This window comes from Diadema antillarum, unplaced genomic scaffold (assembly GCF_040938485.1).
Source record: "Diadema antillarum isolate AM-2024a unplaced genomic scaffold, OU_Dant_1.0 seq00000791_RagTag, whole genome shotgun sequence".
Taxonomy (NCBI): Eukaryota; Metazoa; Echinodermata; class Echinoidea; order Diadematoida; family Diadematidae; genus Diadema; species Diadema antillarum.
The window spans coordinates 1673612-1692447 of record NW_027271678.1 but is presented as its reverse complement, the minus strand read 5'-3'; the positions used below and the strand labels follow the sequence as shown (position 1 = coordinate 1692447).

The 18836-nt window shown below is 38.4% G+C and overlaps 1 protein-coding gene across 3 annotated transcripts in view; it reads right to left on the bottom strand.

The window, feature by feature from the left end:
• LOC139739221 (vinculin-like) overlaps positions 1–18836 on the bottom strand; it is a 78894-nt gene that overhangs the window by 46034 nt on the left and 14024 nt on the right. For all 3 annotated transcript variants that reach the window (XM_071649839.1, XM_071649838.1, XM_071649840.1), the window contains exons 2-6: positions 10402–10509; positions 9898–10069; positions 4388–4533; positions 2338–2509; positions 529–753 (exon numbers count right to left, since the gene is read on the bottom strand). In XM_071649839.1, coding sequence (XP_071505940.1) covers positions 529–753; positions 2338–2509; positions 4388–4533; positions 9898–10069; positions 10402–10509 — 823 coding nt within the window. The remainder of the gene's footprint in view (positions 1–528; positions 754–2337; positions 2510–4387; positions 4534–9897; positions 10070–10401; positions 10510–18836) is intronic.

The following is an 18836-nucleotide window of genomic DNA, read 5'->3' as shown; positions in this document are numbered from 1 at the left end:
CAATGAAATCAAGAAGTAACTATAAATGTCGCTGTGGCAACTGGTATGCCTCTACCACAATGCATGGTTGATGGGCAAAACTTCGTCCACACAAGTTTCATTAGGATACCTCAAGCGGTTTTTTAGTTTAACACTGTTCACAAAATTGATTGCAGATGGAAGGACAGAAGGATGGAATAACAGACAGAGGGACAGACAACCAAAAAAAATACTGTATAGGCCATATACTTTTCAGGGAGTCTAAATCTTCACAAATCAGGACTTTCCGACGACTTCACGAGTGGTTAAATTCACTGTCGTGGAGTACTGTACTGAACGGAAAAAGTATACATGCATCACATTCATATCTGGATCAGAGTCATTATTTTTCGCGTGTCTTTAATTTCACAAATAGCACCCGAATCGTGAAATTCGCAAAAATAACAACCTCGCGAAATATTCAGCGTATACAGTAAGGGTTAGCAAGCAACACTTTGTGGCGGAGGCATAAAAATGAAATGGAGTCGGAGTGATATGATGTCTACTCACCCAAACCACCAGGTTCTCCCTCTGGATTACCCAGCCAAGTCTTGGCCGATTGAAGCTGGTTGTTGATGTTGAACGCTGCCTTCTTCATGATTTGGATGTCGTCCATCGACCAATCGTCTTCGTCCGCTGACGTTAGTTTCAAAATGCGCATGATCTCCGTGATCTCATGCGACATTCGGCCGACGATGAAAGTCCGGTTCTGCTGCGCCTCTTCTCGTCCCCGCCCTGGAAACATATGTCAATCATCTTTAATTTGATTCTATGTCAATATCACAAATAGGTCTACAACTACAGCCTCTATGCTTAACATTACTATGAATGATGCTTAATATCAATAGGTATGATGCTTAAAGGACAAGTTCACCTTCATAAACATAAGGATTGAGAGAATGCAGCAATATTAGTAGAACACATCAGTGAAAGTTTGAGGAAAATCGGACAATCGATGCAAAAGTTATGAATTTTTCAAATTTTTGTGTTGGAACCGCTGGATGAGGAGACTACTATAGCTTATGAGTCATATGCGTACAACAGTATAAAGAAAATGTAAAGAAAATTTAACATACTTTCACTTTTTTTGGCATAGTAAAAGACCACTTGACTTGCCTCTTTCTAAGGGCAGGGAGAATAATATTACCAATAACATATGTCGGTAACGAGTGCAGGGAATGTGTACTTTTTTCAAAAGATGAAATTTTGTGAAAATCTCTTTACATTTTCCTTATATTGTTGTACGCATGTGACATCGAAGTTATTCATACACTGCAGTAGTCTTCTCATCCAGCGGGTACTGCACAAAAACTTCAAAAATTCATAACTTTTGTACGGATTGTCCGATTTTCCTCAAACTTTCAATGTGTTCTACTAGTATTGCTACATTTTCTCAATCCTTATGTTTATGAAGGTGAACTTGTCCTTTAATATCAATAAGTATGATGCTTAAAATGATTTACAGAAGAATGTAGCACTTTATTCAGGTGATATTACCTTAATCTACGTTTTTTAACAAGGTATACAATTTATTTCATTTCATTTTATTCATTATGAAGACTGAAGGATACAAATGACTCCATTTTCCAAAAATGGCTTTTGTGAAAACATACATAACCAGGCAGTACATGTTTTTTTCATAATACTTTTTTCTGAACTTTTAATGTCGATGTTTACAAGTTGTCAGTTTATCCTGTACATACTAATTGAAATTACTTCTCCTTCAAAAAGGTCTACAAATATCACCTTACACACCTAAGCAAGAAAAATTACTCGCACAAAAAATTTTCAGTTCAATAAAATGAGAGAAACTGCAGAGGACTGCAATCAGAAGCAAAGCTTGACACAGTCAGCAGACACCAGCTAGCTGACACCAGCCATTGGACACAATACACCAAACTCATACACTGAACACTGAACATGTCTTCTCACCTCCTTTCTGGAGCATAGTGACATAGATCTTCATGGATGAAATCCAGATGGGTGTCTGTGGTCATCTTCAAACTCTCCGTGTGGTTTATGAGACTATTGGCGTGGGCAACATAGACACCAGCCATTGGACACAATACACTAAACTCATACACTGAACACTGGACACGGCCAAGCAACCTCTTCTCACCTCCTTTCTGAACAGTGGTGACATAGATCTTCACTGAAGATATCAGGATGGGTGTGGTCCTCTTCAAACTCTCCGTGTGGTTTATGACACCGTGGGCGTGGGCAACATAGCGGACACCAGCCAATGGACACATTACACCAAACTCATAGACTGAACACTAAATACTGAACACTGGACACCGCCAAGCAGCCTCTTCTCACCTCCTTTCTGAAGTGTAGTGACATAAATCTTCATGGAAGAAATCAAGATGGGTGTGGTCCTCTTCAAACTCTCTGTGTGGTTGATGAGACCGTTGGCGTGGGCAACATGGGTCAGCTCCTTACTCCTGGCTGTCACCTTCTGAGCAAGGTTGGTCAACCCAGGGGTCAGGTTCTAGGATCAAAGGTCAGTTAAAGATCACTGAAAGGTCAGACATTAATGACCACTTGACTCCTTCATTCATTGCTCTGACATTTCTACTTTGTCTATAAAGTGTGTCAGGGCTTCATACATTTTGTACTCTTAACCCATTGAAGACAAGTTGAATTTGATCATATTACAAGCATTTCCTACAGACACTTGCCCGAGTACACTCAGTACTAGTCTTCTCAGAGTTAAAGGGTGTGTACAGTTCTGGTCGAGGTGTAGATTTAGCTTTTAACGTTTTGCGAGATATTCAGAAACCACTCTATGAGATGTCAAAGAGCATGCAGTTCTAAGGGGTATCAAAAGTTTATTTGATGAAAATCGGTTTTGAAATGGCTGAGATATCCAAAAACAAAGTGAAACAAAGAGATCCTAATAAAGTTGGGGCATGTCGCCTTTTATTATAGCACTTTTTTGGATATCTCAGCCATTTGAAAACCAATTTTCATCAAATAAACGTTGAATCCTTCTTAAAATTACATGCTCTTTCATATTTCATAAGAGGCTTTTCATTATCTCACTTAGGAATGTTCAAAACATGAATCCCTACCTCAACCAGTACTGTACAGTCCCTTTAAGATTAGATAGAGACCTAGCCAGTCCAAATGATGAAAGTATTATAAGATTGAAACCATGAAGAATATCATTGGGTTTTGTTTTGTTTTGTTTTGTTTTTCATCATACAGTACGTTGTAATTGGCTACTTAAAGAAATACAAACAACGTGATGATGATAATGATGATGAACAGTACTGTAAAAGTGGTTTCTTTCGGTTTTCTCTTTTGATTTTATCTTCGCGCTTTTCGCGCTTTGAGGTTGAACCGCGAATTTAACATCACGCGAAAATGTTTTGAAGTCGCGCGAAATCAACCACGCAAGGAAATGATTTGAACTCGGCACTTGTTACAACACTATTGCGCACATGCACACACGAAGATTCCGCGCATTGAGTGTATTGATGGTCAACACACACAGCGATACTGCACAATGTAGGTACACGCATGTTATAAAGTACTTGAGAGACAGGGTTTCAGGTAAGCCTGCATTTAAGTTTAATTTCTATTTGATAAATAAAATAATAATTGGATTATAGTGTGGGTTTTCGTGTGCAAAATAAAACAGTTTTTGCCGACTGTGAATTCACAGATTTTGCGGACCGCGAATTTAAAAATGCGCAAAAAAGTCGGCACCGATGGAAACCGCGAGAGTATCTGTATGCGAAAGAAACCACTTTTACAGTATACGGCAGAGTATAACTGCAAAGAACATTCAGAGGCACCTGATTCCCAAAGTGCCCGGTCATTACCATTTGCTGACTACTGCTAATCATCAGGGTTCTATTTCATAAAAAGCTGATATGATAGCAACTCTTGTTGGAGTGGCAAATGTCATGGTAACAACACGAATCCCCTCACTGATTGGCTGTTGCTATCGGAAGTTGTCAATCCAGCAGAGAGTTGCTTTACTAACACCTTTTATGAAATGGGGCCCTGGGGAGAACCACCAGAAGCATCTTTCACATATTTTCTTTTACAGGTACATTACAGATAGGTGGACCACTTCACCCACTTTAATAGCACACTGCTCTTTTTGATGAATAAATAAAGTGAGATCTTTTACGTGCATGAGTCGTTAACAGCTCACACAGGGGACCTCCATATCAGAGGAACAGAGCATTTTTTGCCATTTACCAGAGGGTAGACTCTGGAATCAAACCCTTGTCATTTGGACTGAGAGGCAGATGCAGTACTGACTGCACCAAATCACTGTCAAAACTTGAGGGTAGGCGTAATTTGTGCATCACATTACCATGGAAACACTAAAACTCATCTATTGATATCTGACCTTGACGAAGGTGACCAGGTCCTCCAAGATGTCAACGACCTCAGAGACAGCCAAATACTCCATGACACCCTTAGCCACAGCCAGGATCTTCCTCACTTCTGATTGGTCGAAGCAGAGCAGCAGGTCTGACGTGCCTCCCAGAATTCCTGCCAAAAGGAACACAAGAAATAAAATCTGTGTTCACATCAGGGCCTTATTTCACCAACATGTGAACAATATTGAGCCTAATCATGAAAATAAAGTTGGGACAGATTCAGATCAAATCTAATAAGGATATTCACAGACATTCAAGATGTATTCTAAAACATGAGAAGTTGGGTGGAAGATATTGTTCCCAAATGGCGAAATGAAACAGTTCCTTACTTCTGACGACTAAATAATTTTTAATCAGATTCTGATGACTGAATGATTTTAAACAGATAAGTGTAATCAAACTGAGGATTGATTCTTGAGCTTAGTGAATCATGAAATTCAAGGTGTTAAGTATTATAAAACATGGGAAGATAAGTGCGAGATATTGTTCCCAAATGGCAAAATGAAACAGTCCCTTACTTCTGAGGACCGTCTGATCCTAAATGGCTTAGTGGAATCAAACTGAGGATTCTAGAGCTTAGTGAATCAGGACTCGGGTCATGTCACTACTTTCTGTTTCAATGTTTTGTTCTTTTTTGCAGTTATTCTCCATGAATAGGGTTATTTGATAGATCTGTAGTATCATGAACACCAAGTAAACACCAAATGAACACCAAGTAAACACCAAGTGAAACCAAGGATTTAAATCCAAGGCTACTTCCCTCTTTGTCACTTGGTGTTCTAATACAGATTGAGTGTACAATCTTTCTCAAGGAGAATAACAGCAAAACAAAATTCAAACAAAACACAAAATCTCTCTGTAACTACTATCTCTCTGCAAAGCAAAACAGAAATGAAAAAGAAATAAAACAAAAACCCCTTAATTCTAAAATTCTCCCTCTATCTCATACCCCTTTCAGGTAATCGTGGATGTGGATAATAGGAGCAATAAGTCGTAAAATTTGATTACATCAACGGGAGAGGAGTAAAAAAGTGTGCATTATTTTGATGCTGCTATTATGCGCATTATTGCAGCATGAGGAGTTGATCGAGAATACATGAACGCGTTTTATGACTTATGCGCACTAACATTCCACAGTTCGGTCAAAGGTCACTCGATTTCCCGCACAACCGCTGATTGCTGAGCTTGAGCGAGAGCTGTGCATACACGTGAGTATATATCACCGGAAACATTACGTCATTATAGAGGCGTGCGCAGTAACCATTACAAATACTCCCGTCTTTCGCACCGTTATATGAACGGGCGCTCGTAAAAGTAGTGCGCACTTCATGGGATATATGAACGCGATTTTGATTATTTCATCCGCATTATTTGGATGCGGATAATTGAACCGCGATTACCTGAAAGGGGTATCATTGTGAACCTTTTGACGTATCAAAATAATTTCCTTTAAAGTGTAGACTGGGCTGCTCTATTGACTGCCTGGTTCCATTTATAATGAAAGAAAAAAAATCATCAGATCTATTCCTGGAACTGTATTTTTAAACTTCACAGAGAGTCCATATCACTTTCAGGATGTGCCTACTTATGAAATTAAAACTCTTAGGAATCCTGTTACATTCACTATCAAACACTTGATACACGGCTTGAGGTTTAAAGCATACAAACAGCTTGGCTTCCAGTTTACAAGGAACATAAACATCCAGCATAAAGTACATAGTTGACCCAAGATTGTTATATTGCCTGTAGTGTATCAGATTCCTTCTCCTCCTCCTGCGGCACAAAACACCTTGTAATAGTTTAACTTGATACATGGCGCAATATGAAGGCATTGCTATTTATTCTTATCTTATATCTCACTGCACTATTTTTCAAGAATGTGTTTACAAGTACATAAATATAGTTGTATTGACAAGCCTATTGCACAAATGACATTTTGCATTTTATACACAAAGTGTGTTTGATGAATCAATTGCAGGAAAAGAGAAAAAAAAAGCTGCAAAAAACTGCTTGTCCGAAAGTGGCACATGAATTAATTGATTAACAATATCCAAGTGGGACGTGTTTCATGCCATTTGTTTCCCTGAGCAAAATCCGACATATAGTATACATCACACATCATATAGTTTTGTAGACCAGGTTGAGAAACTTCTGTCATCTCATTGGTTGTGAGCCACGTATCAATATTCATTATAAAATGGGCTTTAGAATCTCTGCAATCTGATTGGTCAATTATCATGCATCCATTTTTAATGATCAACACTGAGCCGGGCATCAAGTAAAATCCAAACGCATGGCTCAAGTCTTGTATAGTGTTGTAGGTGAACCGGATGCATGATGGGGAAAATTGTTGTATTTCATGAATTTACGGGCCCTTTTTATAACAAGAGTGCTGCACAGGCCTATTTCGTGGATCAGTGAGAATTGAGTATATGAATATAAGAACGACCCAAGTCCATGGAGGATCATTTCGAGTAAACTAAAAAAAACTTCATATCTTTTTTGTTTGTCCAATAATATTCTATTTAACTGTGATGGAAAGGCAACATTGTATATACAAATTAGAACATATATTATTATGACAATTAACATTTACATTAATTGTGGAGAGGCCATTTTGTGTGGTGGACTTGGGTCGTTCTTTGATTCATATGGACTTGGGTCGTTCTTTGATTCATATACATGATATTCTGCTATAGAGATGGGAGAAGGATGAGAGAGGGCGCTATTATATGAATGTAAGAATGACCCAAGTCCTTCATTCTTACATTAACATAAGATTTAACTCATTCATTTCAGGCACTTCCGGGGGTAATTAGGATCTATCATTTACACACAAGATGAGTCCATGCATAAGCTACAATTTCCCATGTCAAACTGAATTTGGCCAAAAATTGGACTTGGGTCGTTCTTATATTCATACACTCAATTGGATGCTCTCGTTTAACTTTGGTACAGTCTAAAACAGTTCCAAAGTTACTCTCGTGCATCCAATTCTCACTGATTCCACTCTGTCCTGTGCATCATTTGTATACTGGCAGCATATATTCCCACCATATCATTGAGATTGTGAGTGAGAGACACTGTAAACATGCTATCGCTCACTTGTGCTGTTCCTGGTCTTTTTTAAAGTTGATTTTTATTTATCTCTTTCATTCACAGGTTGCCAACCCATCATGGATCCTCAATGGTCTTAAAAACCCTACAAAGCCCAAGGGGGGGGGGGGGGGCACATTGTGCCCCCCTACCAGATTTTCATTTGCCACTCCTTAGCCCTTCATCCGATTTCAACCAAATTTGGTGACTTTTCCTAAAATCTTATTGCAAACATTTTGATGTATAATTTAGCTATATTTGATGTTGCTGGTTGCCATGGCAACCATAAACTGACAACCATGTCAGTCAGATTTTGCATCTTTTTTCTGTTCCCATTTCATTTAACAGCATTACAGTGTATAAAATGGGTGTTTCTTGGCTGAAATTTGTTGAAGGAGCAACATTTGAAGTAAATATGGTCCTGGAAAGTTTTTCTTATTATTTAGTGTTTATGTGACAAAGGCATGAAACAATAGATATAATAGAGATAACTGAAAGCAATAATATTTTCTAAAGATTGCCCTTCTTTTTTTGTGTTATTTTGATTCCTTCACCCAAGTTATGCCTCTAATATCATTAGTTTATCATATTATCAAATTGCAGTCTCAAAATTCCACTATTATGCAAATATGAAATGTCATACCTGCATGTACCCATCCCAAACATTTCATCTCAGGTCTCAAAATGTACTTCTTAATGTTGGTATGAATAGCACCCCCATGTGGTGACCTTGAGAAATTTTAACCATAACAAATAATAAGATTCCACTTGCATATCATTTGTGGCAAATATGAAAATGATTGATGTATAATAAGACATATATAATGGGGATAAAGAAATTATACAGAAAAATAATGTTTTTAGCATATTTCTCATGTATTTCTTTATATTTTGGTAAATAGCGCCCTCCATGGGTAACCTTTAGAAAATTCAAATGTACGGTCATGTAGAGTATGATTTACTCTATCCATGTGCCAAATATGACGATGATACATCAAATAATAAAAAAGTTATATAGGGGGCACAATGTGCCCCCCCCCCCCCCCCCAATTTCACAGAGAAAAGATCATCATGGAGGGAGTTCCACAGGCAAGGAGCAACAGAGAAAAATGCCCCGGCCTCCGCATCCCTTGAGATGTGTAATGGGCATCTGGAGAGTACTGTAAAAGTGGAAATTTTCGCGGTGTTCAAATTTTCGCGCATTTCGCGCAACCAGAAACTAGCGCGAAAATAAAAGCACGCGAATATTTTTGCTTGCCATATGTGCCTGTGCGTGATGTCTTGATTCCGCGGAATTAAAAACACGCGAAACTCTTCCGACCCGGCCAAGCGCGAAAAATTAGTCACGCGAAAATATCCACTTTTACAGTAGATGAAATCAAGTTCTACTGTTTGGTATCACTATCATCTTTAAACTGCTTCACTTCTTTTTTCTTTCCTTTTTTTGTGCAAGGTTCTATATACTTCTAAATCTAGCTTTATTGGTTCTTATCACCACCCTCCATTAAATGCCTCTTTTTATGGGTTCTGCTTTTTAATCAAGTTTGACGGTATCCCCTGAATGCCTGTTGTTCCAGGTTTATTTATCTATGTATTTATTTATTCATTTATTTATCTATTTATTTATCTATCTATTTATTTATTTATTCATTCGTTTATTCATTCATTTATTCATTCATTTAATCAGTTGAAAGTATGTCGGAATACAGGAACTAAGTTGCTTCGCATCTCCAATCATGTGAAATAAAACTTTCTTCCACGAATTTGTTTCCCACCAGTAAAACCAAAGTTCCATTAACCCCTTCAGGATGAGCTGATTTTTCCATAGCACACATTTCCCCCAGATACCTGCCGGAGTACTCTGGGCGACTGGTCTTCAACAGGTTAGGAGTAGTTATGTTCACACACAGTTGCCAAACTTGAAGTCTAGGTTGAAAACTTAACTGTCAATGATTAGCTCCACTCGTAAATTCTAGACGCGCGTTCACAAGCACACCTAAACCTTAAGTTACAGCTTACGAGCGAGCCCAACTCGATGATTATAACAGAAGTGCAGAGTCTTTGCTAGATGACTTTGTGCCCATACAAAATAGCGCAGCGAACGAGACTCGAGGTTCTTGCTAACTCACAAGCTCATCGACTATTGTGTCCACATGGAGCAAAAACTACGAGTGGATACCCCTCTGACTCATAGAGAGAGCGTAAACCCTAAGATGTCTCTTGGTTTCTATAATCATCAACTAAACTTTAAGATTGCTTGTTCTTTCAAGTGCGTCCACAAGGTGCTAAACTACAAGCTAATCATTGAGAGTTAAGTTTTTGACCTGAACTTAAAAGTTTAGGAATTGCGTGTGAACGGAACTAAAGTCACTCAACCTACCCCTCGCCCCATCAATAAGAATCTTCCTAGCTTCAGAGCTGAATGGATCACTCTTGAGGGTCAAGGCAGCCTGGGAGAGCTGATGGGCGGACTCCTCCACTTTCTGGAAAGCTGGAGGCATCTCTTGCCTCAAAATCTTGTCTTGAGTGGACTCCGCTGTATCCTTGCCAACCTAGACACAAACAAACAGATGTTACCATGACAATGACAGATAATGGAATCTATGCTGTGCTTTTCATTCTGCCAAGTAAGATATGTTTGCAGCATGAAATTTCTGCGAATTGGAGAAGACAGCATTTTTCACTGCATGAAATTTTCACAAATTGCCACTGGCATCCAATGCATTAGAACATGATAGAGAAGAATTTTCACATGCACTTTAATTTTGTGAATCTTGGCTCTCGGAAAATTGTATGTATTGTTGGTGTAGGGTTGTGTAGACTATGGAGTGTCAGTGTATGTTATGTGTGTAGTGTTAGTGTAGTGTCATGAGGACATACTAACCTTGACAAGATTCTGTACAGCAGCACTGACAGCCATGACTGGTCTGGAGAGATCCGGCATAGCGTTGCCATCTTGGGCTTCTTCATGTAGGATCACCAGCTGAGAAACCTGGGGAGAGAAAGATATCCAAACTATCCATTACAAAACCATTCATTATCAACTAGCTGAGACACTTATAAGGGAGAGAAAGATATCCAAACAATCCATTAGAAAACCATTCATTATCACTAGCTGGGAAACCTACAGAGAAAAGGTTATCCAGTAACTATCCATTAGAAAACCATGTAAGTCAGTATCACTAGCTGAGACAACTTGGTAGAGAAATATATAATCCAAACTATACATTAGAAAAACATTCATTATTATCAACTCTCCAACGATCCATTCTAACAACACATATTATGAATTACAACTCTCCAGAATATCCCTACCATTTCTTGTAATAAACAATCCAAACTTTCAATTAAATACAACCATTCATTATCATGAAGTAGTATTCAAAGTAAATTCATTAAAATAAGAGTATTCATTATTCTCAGCTATCCAACTGACAATTTTATAACCCAACACAATACAACATTTACTAAAAAAGATATTTCAGACACTAACCTTTGACCTCAAGTACATACATAATATCCAATACCATGGTAATGACCTCTTGACCCCAGGAAACATTCTCCATCCTAGATATCCTCACCAAACTCATTCCATACCTACTCTGCTTGTCAGCCTCACTCTCCCATCCCATCAAACTAAACCAACATTTATTTGACAGTCCTGGCACGGAATCTATCTTTATGTCAGCTGGATTTAGGATATTTCAAGTTTGGATGCAATCTTCATACACAACATGCTCTCTAGAGGGAGGATAGATTTTTATAAAGTAGGAATGGAGTGTTTGATGTATGCACGGAGTAAAGCAAAATAGAATATTGACATGAAGAAAGCAAACATTACGATTTTTCAATTTACATCACATCACATGAATTCCTTTCAAAAAAATCAAAGTAAGCATTCTGATGGGAGCTTCCTCAACTACAAAAAAAAAAGATATCTTACAGACTCTACCTTTCCAGCTTTTAGCGGGAGATCTTCCGGTTGAGGCCATGTTCTATTCAACATCTCCCACTCTCAAGCTTGCGTTTCTCCGGCTCTAACTACATGTATGTGTCTCTCGCTTAAGATGTATAATAATTATTCTTCCCTCCTTAAAAAAAAAATATTTAGCTTTCCCCCGACAAACCTCATTTTTGCCATAACGTTCAAAGATAAGGGTAAGATATCACCAGAGAGCATACATTGTACAGCCCTGGAGCTTTCAGATCATGGCTGGAAGGGACTTCACACTTTGCACTCCTGAGGTACATTTCAGAGACTCCAACCCTCCCGTTTTCGACGGAAGATCTCCCGCCGAAAACCCATTTTTGCAAAATCTCCCGTTCTCCCGCTTGAGATTTAATTTCTCCCGCCCTGGCTCTGTGTCTCCTGTTGGAAAGGATTTCTTACATATTTCTATTGTATGTTGAAAAAAATAAGCCTTTATAGCACCAGAGAGCATCTAGAACCCTAGGAACTTTGCGCTTCGCACACATCAACTTGGAGTTTGCTAGGGGTTTCAGGCGGGAGAATCTCTAGATCAGAAGGTGCTTTGGGTGGGAGTCTCTGACGTTTGCTTGTCGGGCAGGAGAATGTCCTATTTAAAGGACAAGATCACCCAAATACATGTGTGGATTGGGTGATTGCAGCAATGCTAGTATAACACATCAGTGAAGTTTGAGTAGAATCAGACAATCCGTTCAAAATGGTGAATTCTGAAAGTTTCATGCCGCCATCGCAGGATGAGAAGACTACTACAGTTTGCGACATCACGACAGGACAAAAATATTGAGAATTCAACCAAATTTATTTTTTTTTCATGAAAAGTGCACATTCCCTCAACTTGTTACAGAAATATTTAAGTCAAGTGTTCTTTCATTTTGCTAGAATATGAAAATATGTTGAATTTTGTTTATATTTTCTTTTATTCATTGTCCTGCAGTGAAGTCACAACTACTGTAGTCTTCTTATCCATCAAGAGCTGCCATAAAAGATTGTCCAATTTTCCTCAAACTTTCACTGCTTTCTTTTACTATTATTGCTGCATTCACTCAATCCCAATTTTGGTGAACTTAATTGTCCTACAGGAGATAAGTGGGGATAGAGTCTCTGATATTACTTTTATTCACTGACACCAAATTTCAGTTCTAACCACAAGCATAATAATAATGCTACATCAAGTGACATGGGTCAAAAATGTGAAGTTGCACTTTGTCATAATGCTCAGCCTATAAAGGAAATACAAACTGTACAAGGTCTTGCAGTAAGTTATGCACCCTTTCCATGGAGCAAATTTACAGAATGTTAAGCAAACACAGTGTATGACCTTAGCGTACATTGTATGATATAGATGTGGCTTGATCAGGGTGCACATCATAACATAGTTTGATCCTGTGTGTGTGTGGTATACAGTGTTTGGTCTGCCATGTTAAGCAGGATTTGTTACGAGCAGTCCATGACATGGCAGTCTAATGCTTGCACCAGGCTAGCTATGTGTCTGTATATTAGTGAGCTAAGTACTTTCAATTAAAACTAATAGACACAAGCTAAAGCTGAGACCCTGGGTGGTAAAGCCATCACCGCTGTCTGTTATCTCCATTCACTGACAAAGTATTCAAAGTTTCATATGGCCAATGTCCATCCCATAGAGGACACAGGAAGATATACATTCTGTATCCACAGCACAAGCCTCCCCCCTCCCCCTCCCATTCCCTAAACCCTGTTCCACCTTCCCCACGAATATTCCCTACCGACATCTTCTTCCTTCCTACCCCAATGCCACCTTCCCTACTCCCCCTTCCCCATCCATATATCCCACCCCAGCCCCACAGCCTTCCCTGCCCCCCCCCCTTGTCACTATTCCCATCCTGTTGCTTTCTGCCCCATCCCCATCCCATATCCTCTATCCTCCCCCATCTTCCTTCCCAACCCCCTTGCTTCATTCGTCATCCTCCATTCCTCCTTCCCCACCCCATATGCTTTGCCCCCTCATCCCATTTTACCTCCCTACCCACATTCCTCCTATCCCATCAACTCTCTCCTGCCCCACCCCATTCTGTCCTCCCCATCCTGTTTCTCCTCCCCCCTTTCTTCCTTTCCCCTTTCCTCATTCCCCACCTCTTCCATTCCCCACCCCCTTCCACTACCCCTCCCTCTGCTTTCTCCCTGACCTAAATGAATCAAATTACACATCAACCAGCTGTGACTGTTTGCATTTAAAGGGTACCAAGTATGCCATGACTTTCAATCCTATGATATGATATCACTGATACTTTAACCCGACATCACACCGACTGGCTCAGTGTCATGCAATCTTTGGATTTATGCTGGTGCTGTTCAGAGCATTCTAAAACCAACATCCTGCAAAGCCAAAAATATACTGTTTACTTTGGATTTATAAGCCGGGTAGTGAAGGGATACAATGCGACAGTAAGGCTGGTCCGACTGGGATATTATATAGGAATCCGACTGTGTACAGCTTTATTACTGATCTCTTCATACTAAGTCTGTCAGTAAACAGACAGTCATCGAAGCTTGACTGGAGTTGAACATCAGCGATAAGCGTACGCTTCAATGCACAATTCGCCAAGGGGGAAATTTGATTCCAGCTTGTTTTACCCCAGTCTTGGTTTTCAGATAACCAGGGATATAGGACCCTATATCCACCTCCCTGGATACTGTAAAACGAGGAATTTTCGCATGCACTTTAATTTCACGAATTTCACGAGAGCTAAGATTCGCGAAATTAAAATGCACGTGAAAGTCCTTGTTTACACTATTACCCAAAATGGTATGCATTGAACGCCAGTAGCACTTTGCGAAAATTTCATGCCACGAAAAAGGCTGTCAGCTCCAATTCGCGAAAAATTCAAACCGCGAATATATCATGTTTTACAGTATATCCTGGCAGGCAGTGAAAGAAGACCAATAATAGTCAGACCAATATCCTGTGCTTACGCTATCAGATCTTTATAAAGGGAAGGGTTACCCCATGAAGAAAACCAGTCTCCTTTTGCTGTGAAAACATTCAGATAAATCAGCCAATCTTGAGCACCAACCATGATTATGGTACACAGAGGCAAAGTTTGATGAAATGTGGTATCATCCACCTTTCCAAGATATTCTTTGGTTCATACAATCAGATGATCTACACACGATGTAAACTACCAGACTACCGTAAAAGGGGACATTTTCTGTGTAATTTCTACATGCACAGTCAAGTGAAATAAATGTCATATTTTCATTATCAGCAAAAATAAAACATACAAGGCATTATTGCATATTTCAAATATATTTGCTCACTTTTATTTTCACACTAGTTTTTTAATGTTAGCACAAAATGGGCTTCGCAAAAATGTGTACACTATAAATCTACTTTTCCAATACTTCTAAATGTGGAAAGAATACTAAATTAAAGGTAACCACAAGATGTTAATTTTACTGGATAATCAATTACAAATCTATATCTGTTCAAGTACAGCGTACATGATCAAAATCACAATTGACAAATTTCCCATCAGCAATGTCAATAAAAACAAATTATTCCGTGTTCTGAGTCCAATAGCACTGATAAAAATCACAGGCTCCTGAGACTGCATACCAAAGATTTTCATCATGGCTAATAAACTGAATAATGTGTGTTCATTTATGTCAATGATGGGCAATTTGTCAATTTTATGTGCAACAGAAATAACTTGATTCAAGAATTGATATCTACACATGTATCTGATTTCTGTTTGTTATAAATTAATCAAATTTTGTGTAAATGTTTTATGTTTTGTTGTCATTATATATTGCTTGACTTTAAAGGAAAGTAACCCTACTATACAGTGGATGAGCTTTTATTTTATTTTTTTTTGAGAAGTTAATCAGGATTTTACAAGAGCTATATAAACACTCATGAGTGGCCAGAGGGTTTAACCAAGTAAATTCCATAAGTGCCAAGCCAGAAATCCAATCAAGTCAAAACCCACAATCCTATTGTACTGTCAGAGTGTTTCATTGTGTGGTTATCAATGGTCACTGGATAGGGTCAAACTGACCATATTTAATCTATTGATCAAAAGAATTCCTACATCATATTTGCAATGTATTCACTAACACTAACAGACTCCTTCAAACCTATATCAATGTACCAGTAACCGTACAAATTATTCCATCTTCATTATGTAGGCCTACAACATATCATTAGGATTTTTTTGTTTATTCATGAATACAACTTTACATTTGTCCTTGCCTTCCCTGTCCTAAAGACGATGTTGCCCATACAATTTACAAAGACCTCTGAACTACATACAGTACATTTATAAAGGTATCCATTGCACAAGATATTGCGAATGAATAAGCTGATATGCAAATACTTATGACAGACAGAGATATTTGGCAAGGTATTGTACTCAATCTCTTATGCATCTGCCACACAGAGGCAGTAGCAGAGTAGCAGCACATACCATACAATATTAAAAAATAGCAATGATCTCAGCTGATCATGATAACACAGTCTCTTACAAGACCTTTATACATGCCTATGTTTCCTAATATTGATGAGGCTAGCATACATGGTCAAGGACTGACCGCTGACCGCTGAGGAAGGGTTAAAGTCACTGACCAGCTCTTCTTGACCCATCCCAGTATGAACGATGCAAAGGAGTGTCCCGGATAGTGGGGGTGTTGACTGTAATCACTCATTCCATATGAGGTTATGGAATGCAGTGACTTCTTGCCACTGTTGTCTGCTAGGCTTACACTTAGTCTACTTCCACAGACCTCCTGACACAACGCCCAAGTCTCCGCTAACGCTACGTTCCACATCTCATCCCTTGCCTATATCTACCAGGGTCTGGCGACGCATAAAGATTTGATTTTAACTAAACATTCAAATATACACAATGAAGTCCCTGGAATTTTGTTGTTGTTGCTTTCATAAAGAGGTGGACCCTATTGAGAATTATTTGCCCCGTAAGAATACCAATATTAAAATGATCAAACAGTACTGAATCAAACTGGTTTATTTTCAAACCTTTGCTACAATGTCTCCTCGAGGGAACTCATCGTAATAAATGCCTCAAACAAAGAGCTCATGGAGAACATGTCCACACATTACAAAGAGGAGCTCAAACGGAGTTTATATGACAAGTCATCTCCCTGTGGTCACCCCCCCCCCCTCCCCCCTTGACCATGTTACCCATCCCTCACCCAGCTTGGGCCCACAGACAAGACAGAAACCCATTTTAGTTGACCTCTTTGAAAACACATCAACATTGCAATCCAAACATACAGAAAGTGACCTGCTCAAAGGTTATAGGCATGCATCACAGTCTGGATGGTACATCATGAATTTTGAGAGGTCATTGACCTTCATAGTGAGGTCAAGTGAGGTTATCTTCTTTCAGTCTTTGGTCTGGTAGTCTCCCGTACCAGGAGGTTTGACAATTATTTAATAACAGAAATCTTTCCACTCATCTACCTTTCATTTTCAAACAACTAAAAATTCAAAAATAGTAAAATATCACTATTCAAATTTCATAGAAAGCAAATAATTTCTTGCAATTTCTAGTGGTACTTCAAACATTGGCCAAAATTCATAAAGGCAGTGAAAAAATGCAAATTCAGATCATATAAATGCATAATTATATGACAAATCGAGTACACTACTGCAACCAGTAATGAACGCACACTGTTACCCGCACATGCAAAGTACAGTGGACACCTGTTATAACGAAGTCCTCAGGACTGGCAGTTTTCTTTGGTTATATGAAAATTTCGTTATAACCCAAAAAATAAACAATGTAAAACATAAAGCTGATAATGTTGCAGCCTGAAATTATACTTCGTTGCAACCGGAAACTCGTTATAAATAACCCTGTCCGTTATAACTGGAGTGCACTGTATGCCTATTTCACGTTTGACTTTAATCCATGGACTAAATTCAAACAATTTCTTTTTTTATTTAAACTAACTTTGTAAATGCAGGTTATTAATCCTAAGATAGAAAAAAGCTAGAAAGTGCTTTATTTAGCTCTTCCAATTGACATGAAAAATGGTATTGTTGGCTACGAACTAGAAGGGCGTTATTACAATTTTTTGGGATTTTGAGTTATTGGTATCACAATGTAGAGGTTTATCTCTTCTACATCATGGTGTCAATTATAATTTGTTTTCATTTTTGGTAAAATGGTAAATATCAAAACCACATAGATGCTTTTTACCAGATATTTGGAACAATGCTTACAAATCTATCCACTTTTGATCAAACAAGATTTTTATTCCATGGAAACCGTTTGTTTCATTTTCATTTACACACATATCTTAGAACAAGATAGTGCCCTCCTAGTCCTAAGCTGATGATTCGAATGTCCCCTAGATCTATGGTCTTCACTATTAAAGATAATATAAAGTTTTGGTACCTCAAAAGTTTCCCTGACAACTTTATATTATCTTTAAAGGCCCTGTTTACCTTTGGGAGCAGTGATTTAAAAAATGTTCAAGATAGCACTTTTGATGCATATGTGTAGGTCATCCGTATCACAAAACATCCTACCGTGTAAACTTTCACAAAAATATAAGGAGATACCACTATTTTTCTCTCAAAACCATAACTGTAGATGTTTTAGTCTGGAAATTTTTTTATCAAAAGTATTGTTCACATTTTGTATATTTAACAATACTTAACGTCGATTGGACTTGTTCAAATTTTTACATTGGCTGTTTCTATCCCTAACTCACATTTTAGAACTATTTTGAAGCACGAGTGCTGGGTTTTTGTTTCATCAGCAAATGGTAAATTATGCCTTTAAAGTATTCAAATACAAACATTGTGTCAATGCTACATACAGTGTAAAGCCATTTCCCAGCTTGTGCATATACACACACACACACACACACACACACACACACAAAAGAACTCTTCAAAATTTCTTTTCACTACCCTGGGAGAGTTTGGCAGTTTGAAGATTTCATTTTTCTAAACAACCTTACCATGAGCAATGTGGTAATTTCTGTGTTAACTTGATGAATCATATTTCAGGTAAGTTGACTACTTTTTTGTTCAAAGCCCCCAGTCATCAGCTTGAATGAACAGCAGGGTTTGTATTTTGACAGGTGTTTAGAATATGCAAATCTCTGGTATAAAATAGAACTACCATTTCAATTCAGAGAGTACTGTAACCTTGTACCCTTCGGCCTCATTTCATAAAAAAGTTGATACAATTTAGCAACTCTTGCTGGAATGGCAATTGTCATGGTAATGATGGTTATCCAGCTTCCTGATTGGCTGTTGCTATGGGAAAATGCCATTCCAGCAAGAGTGGCTATCCTAACATCTTTTATGAAATAGGGCC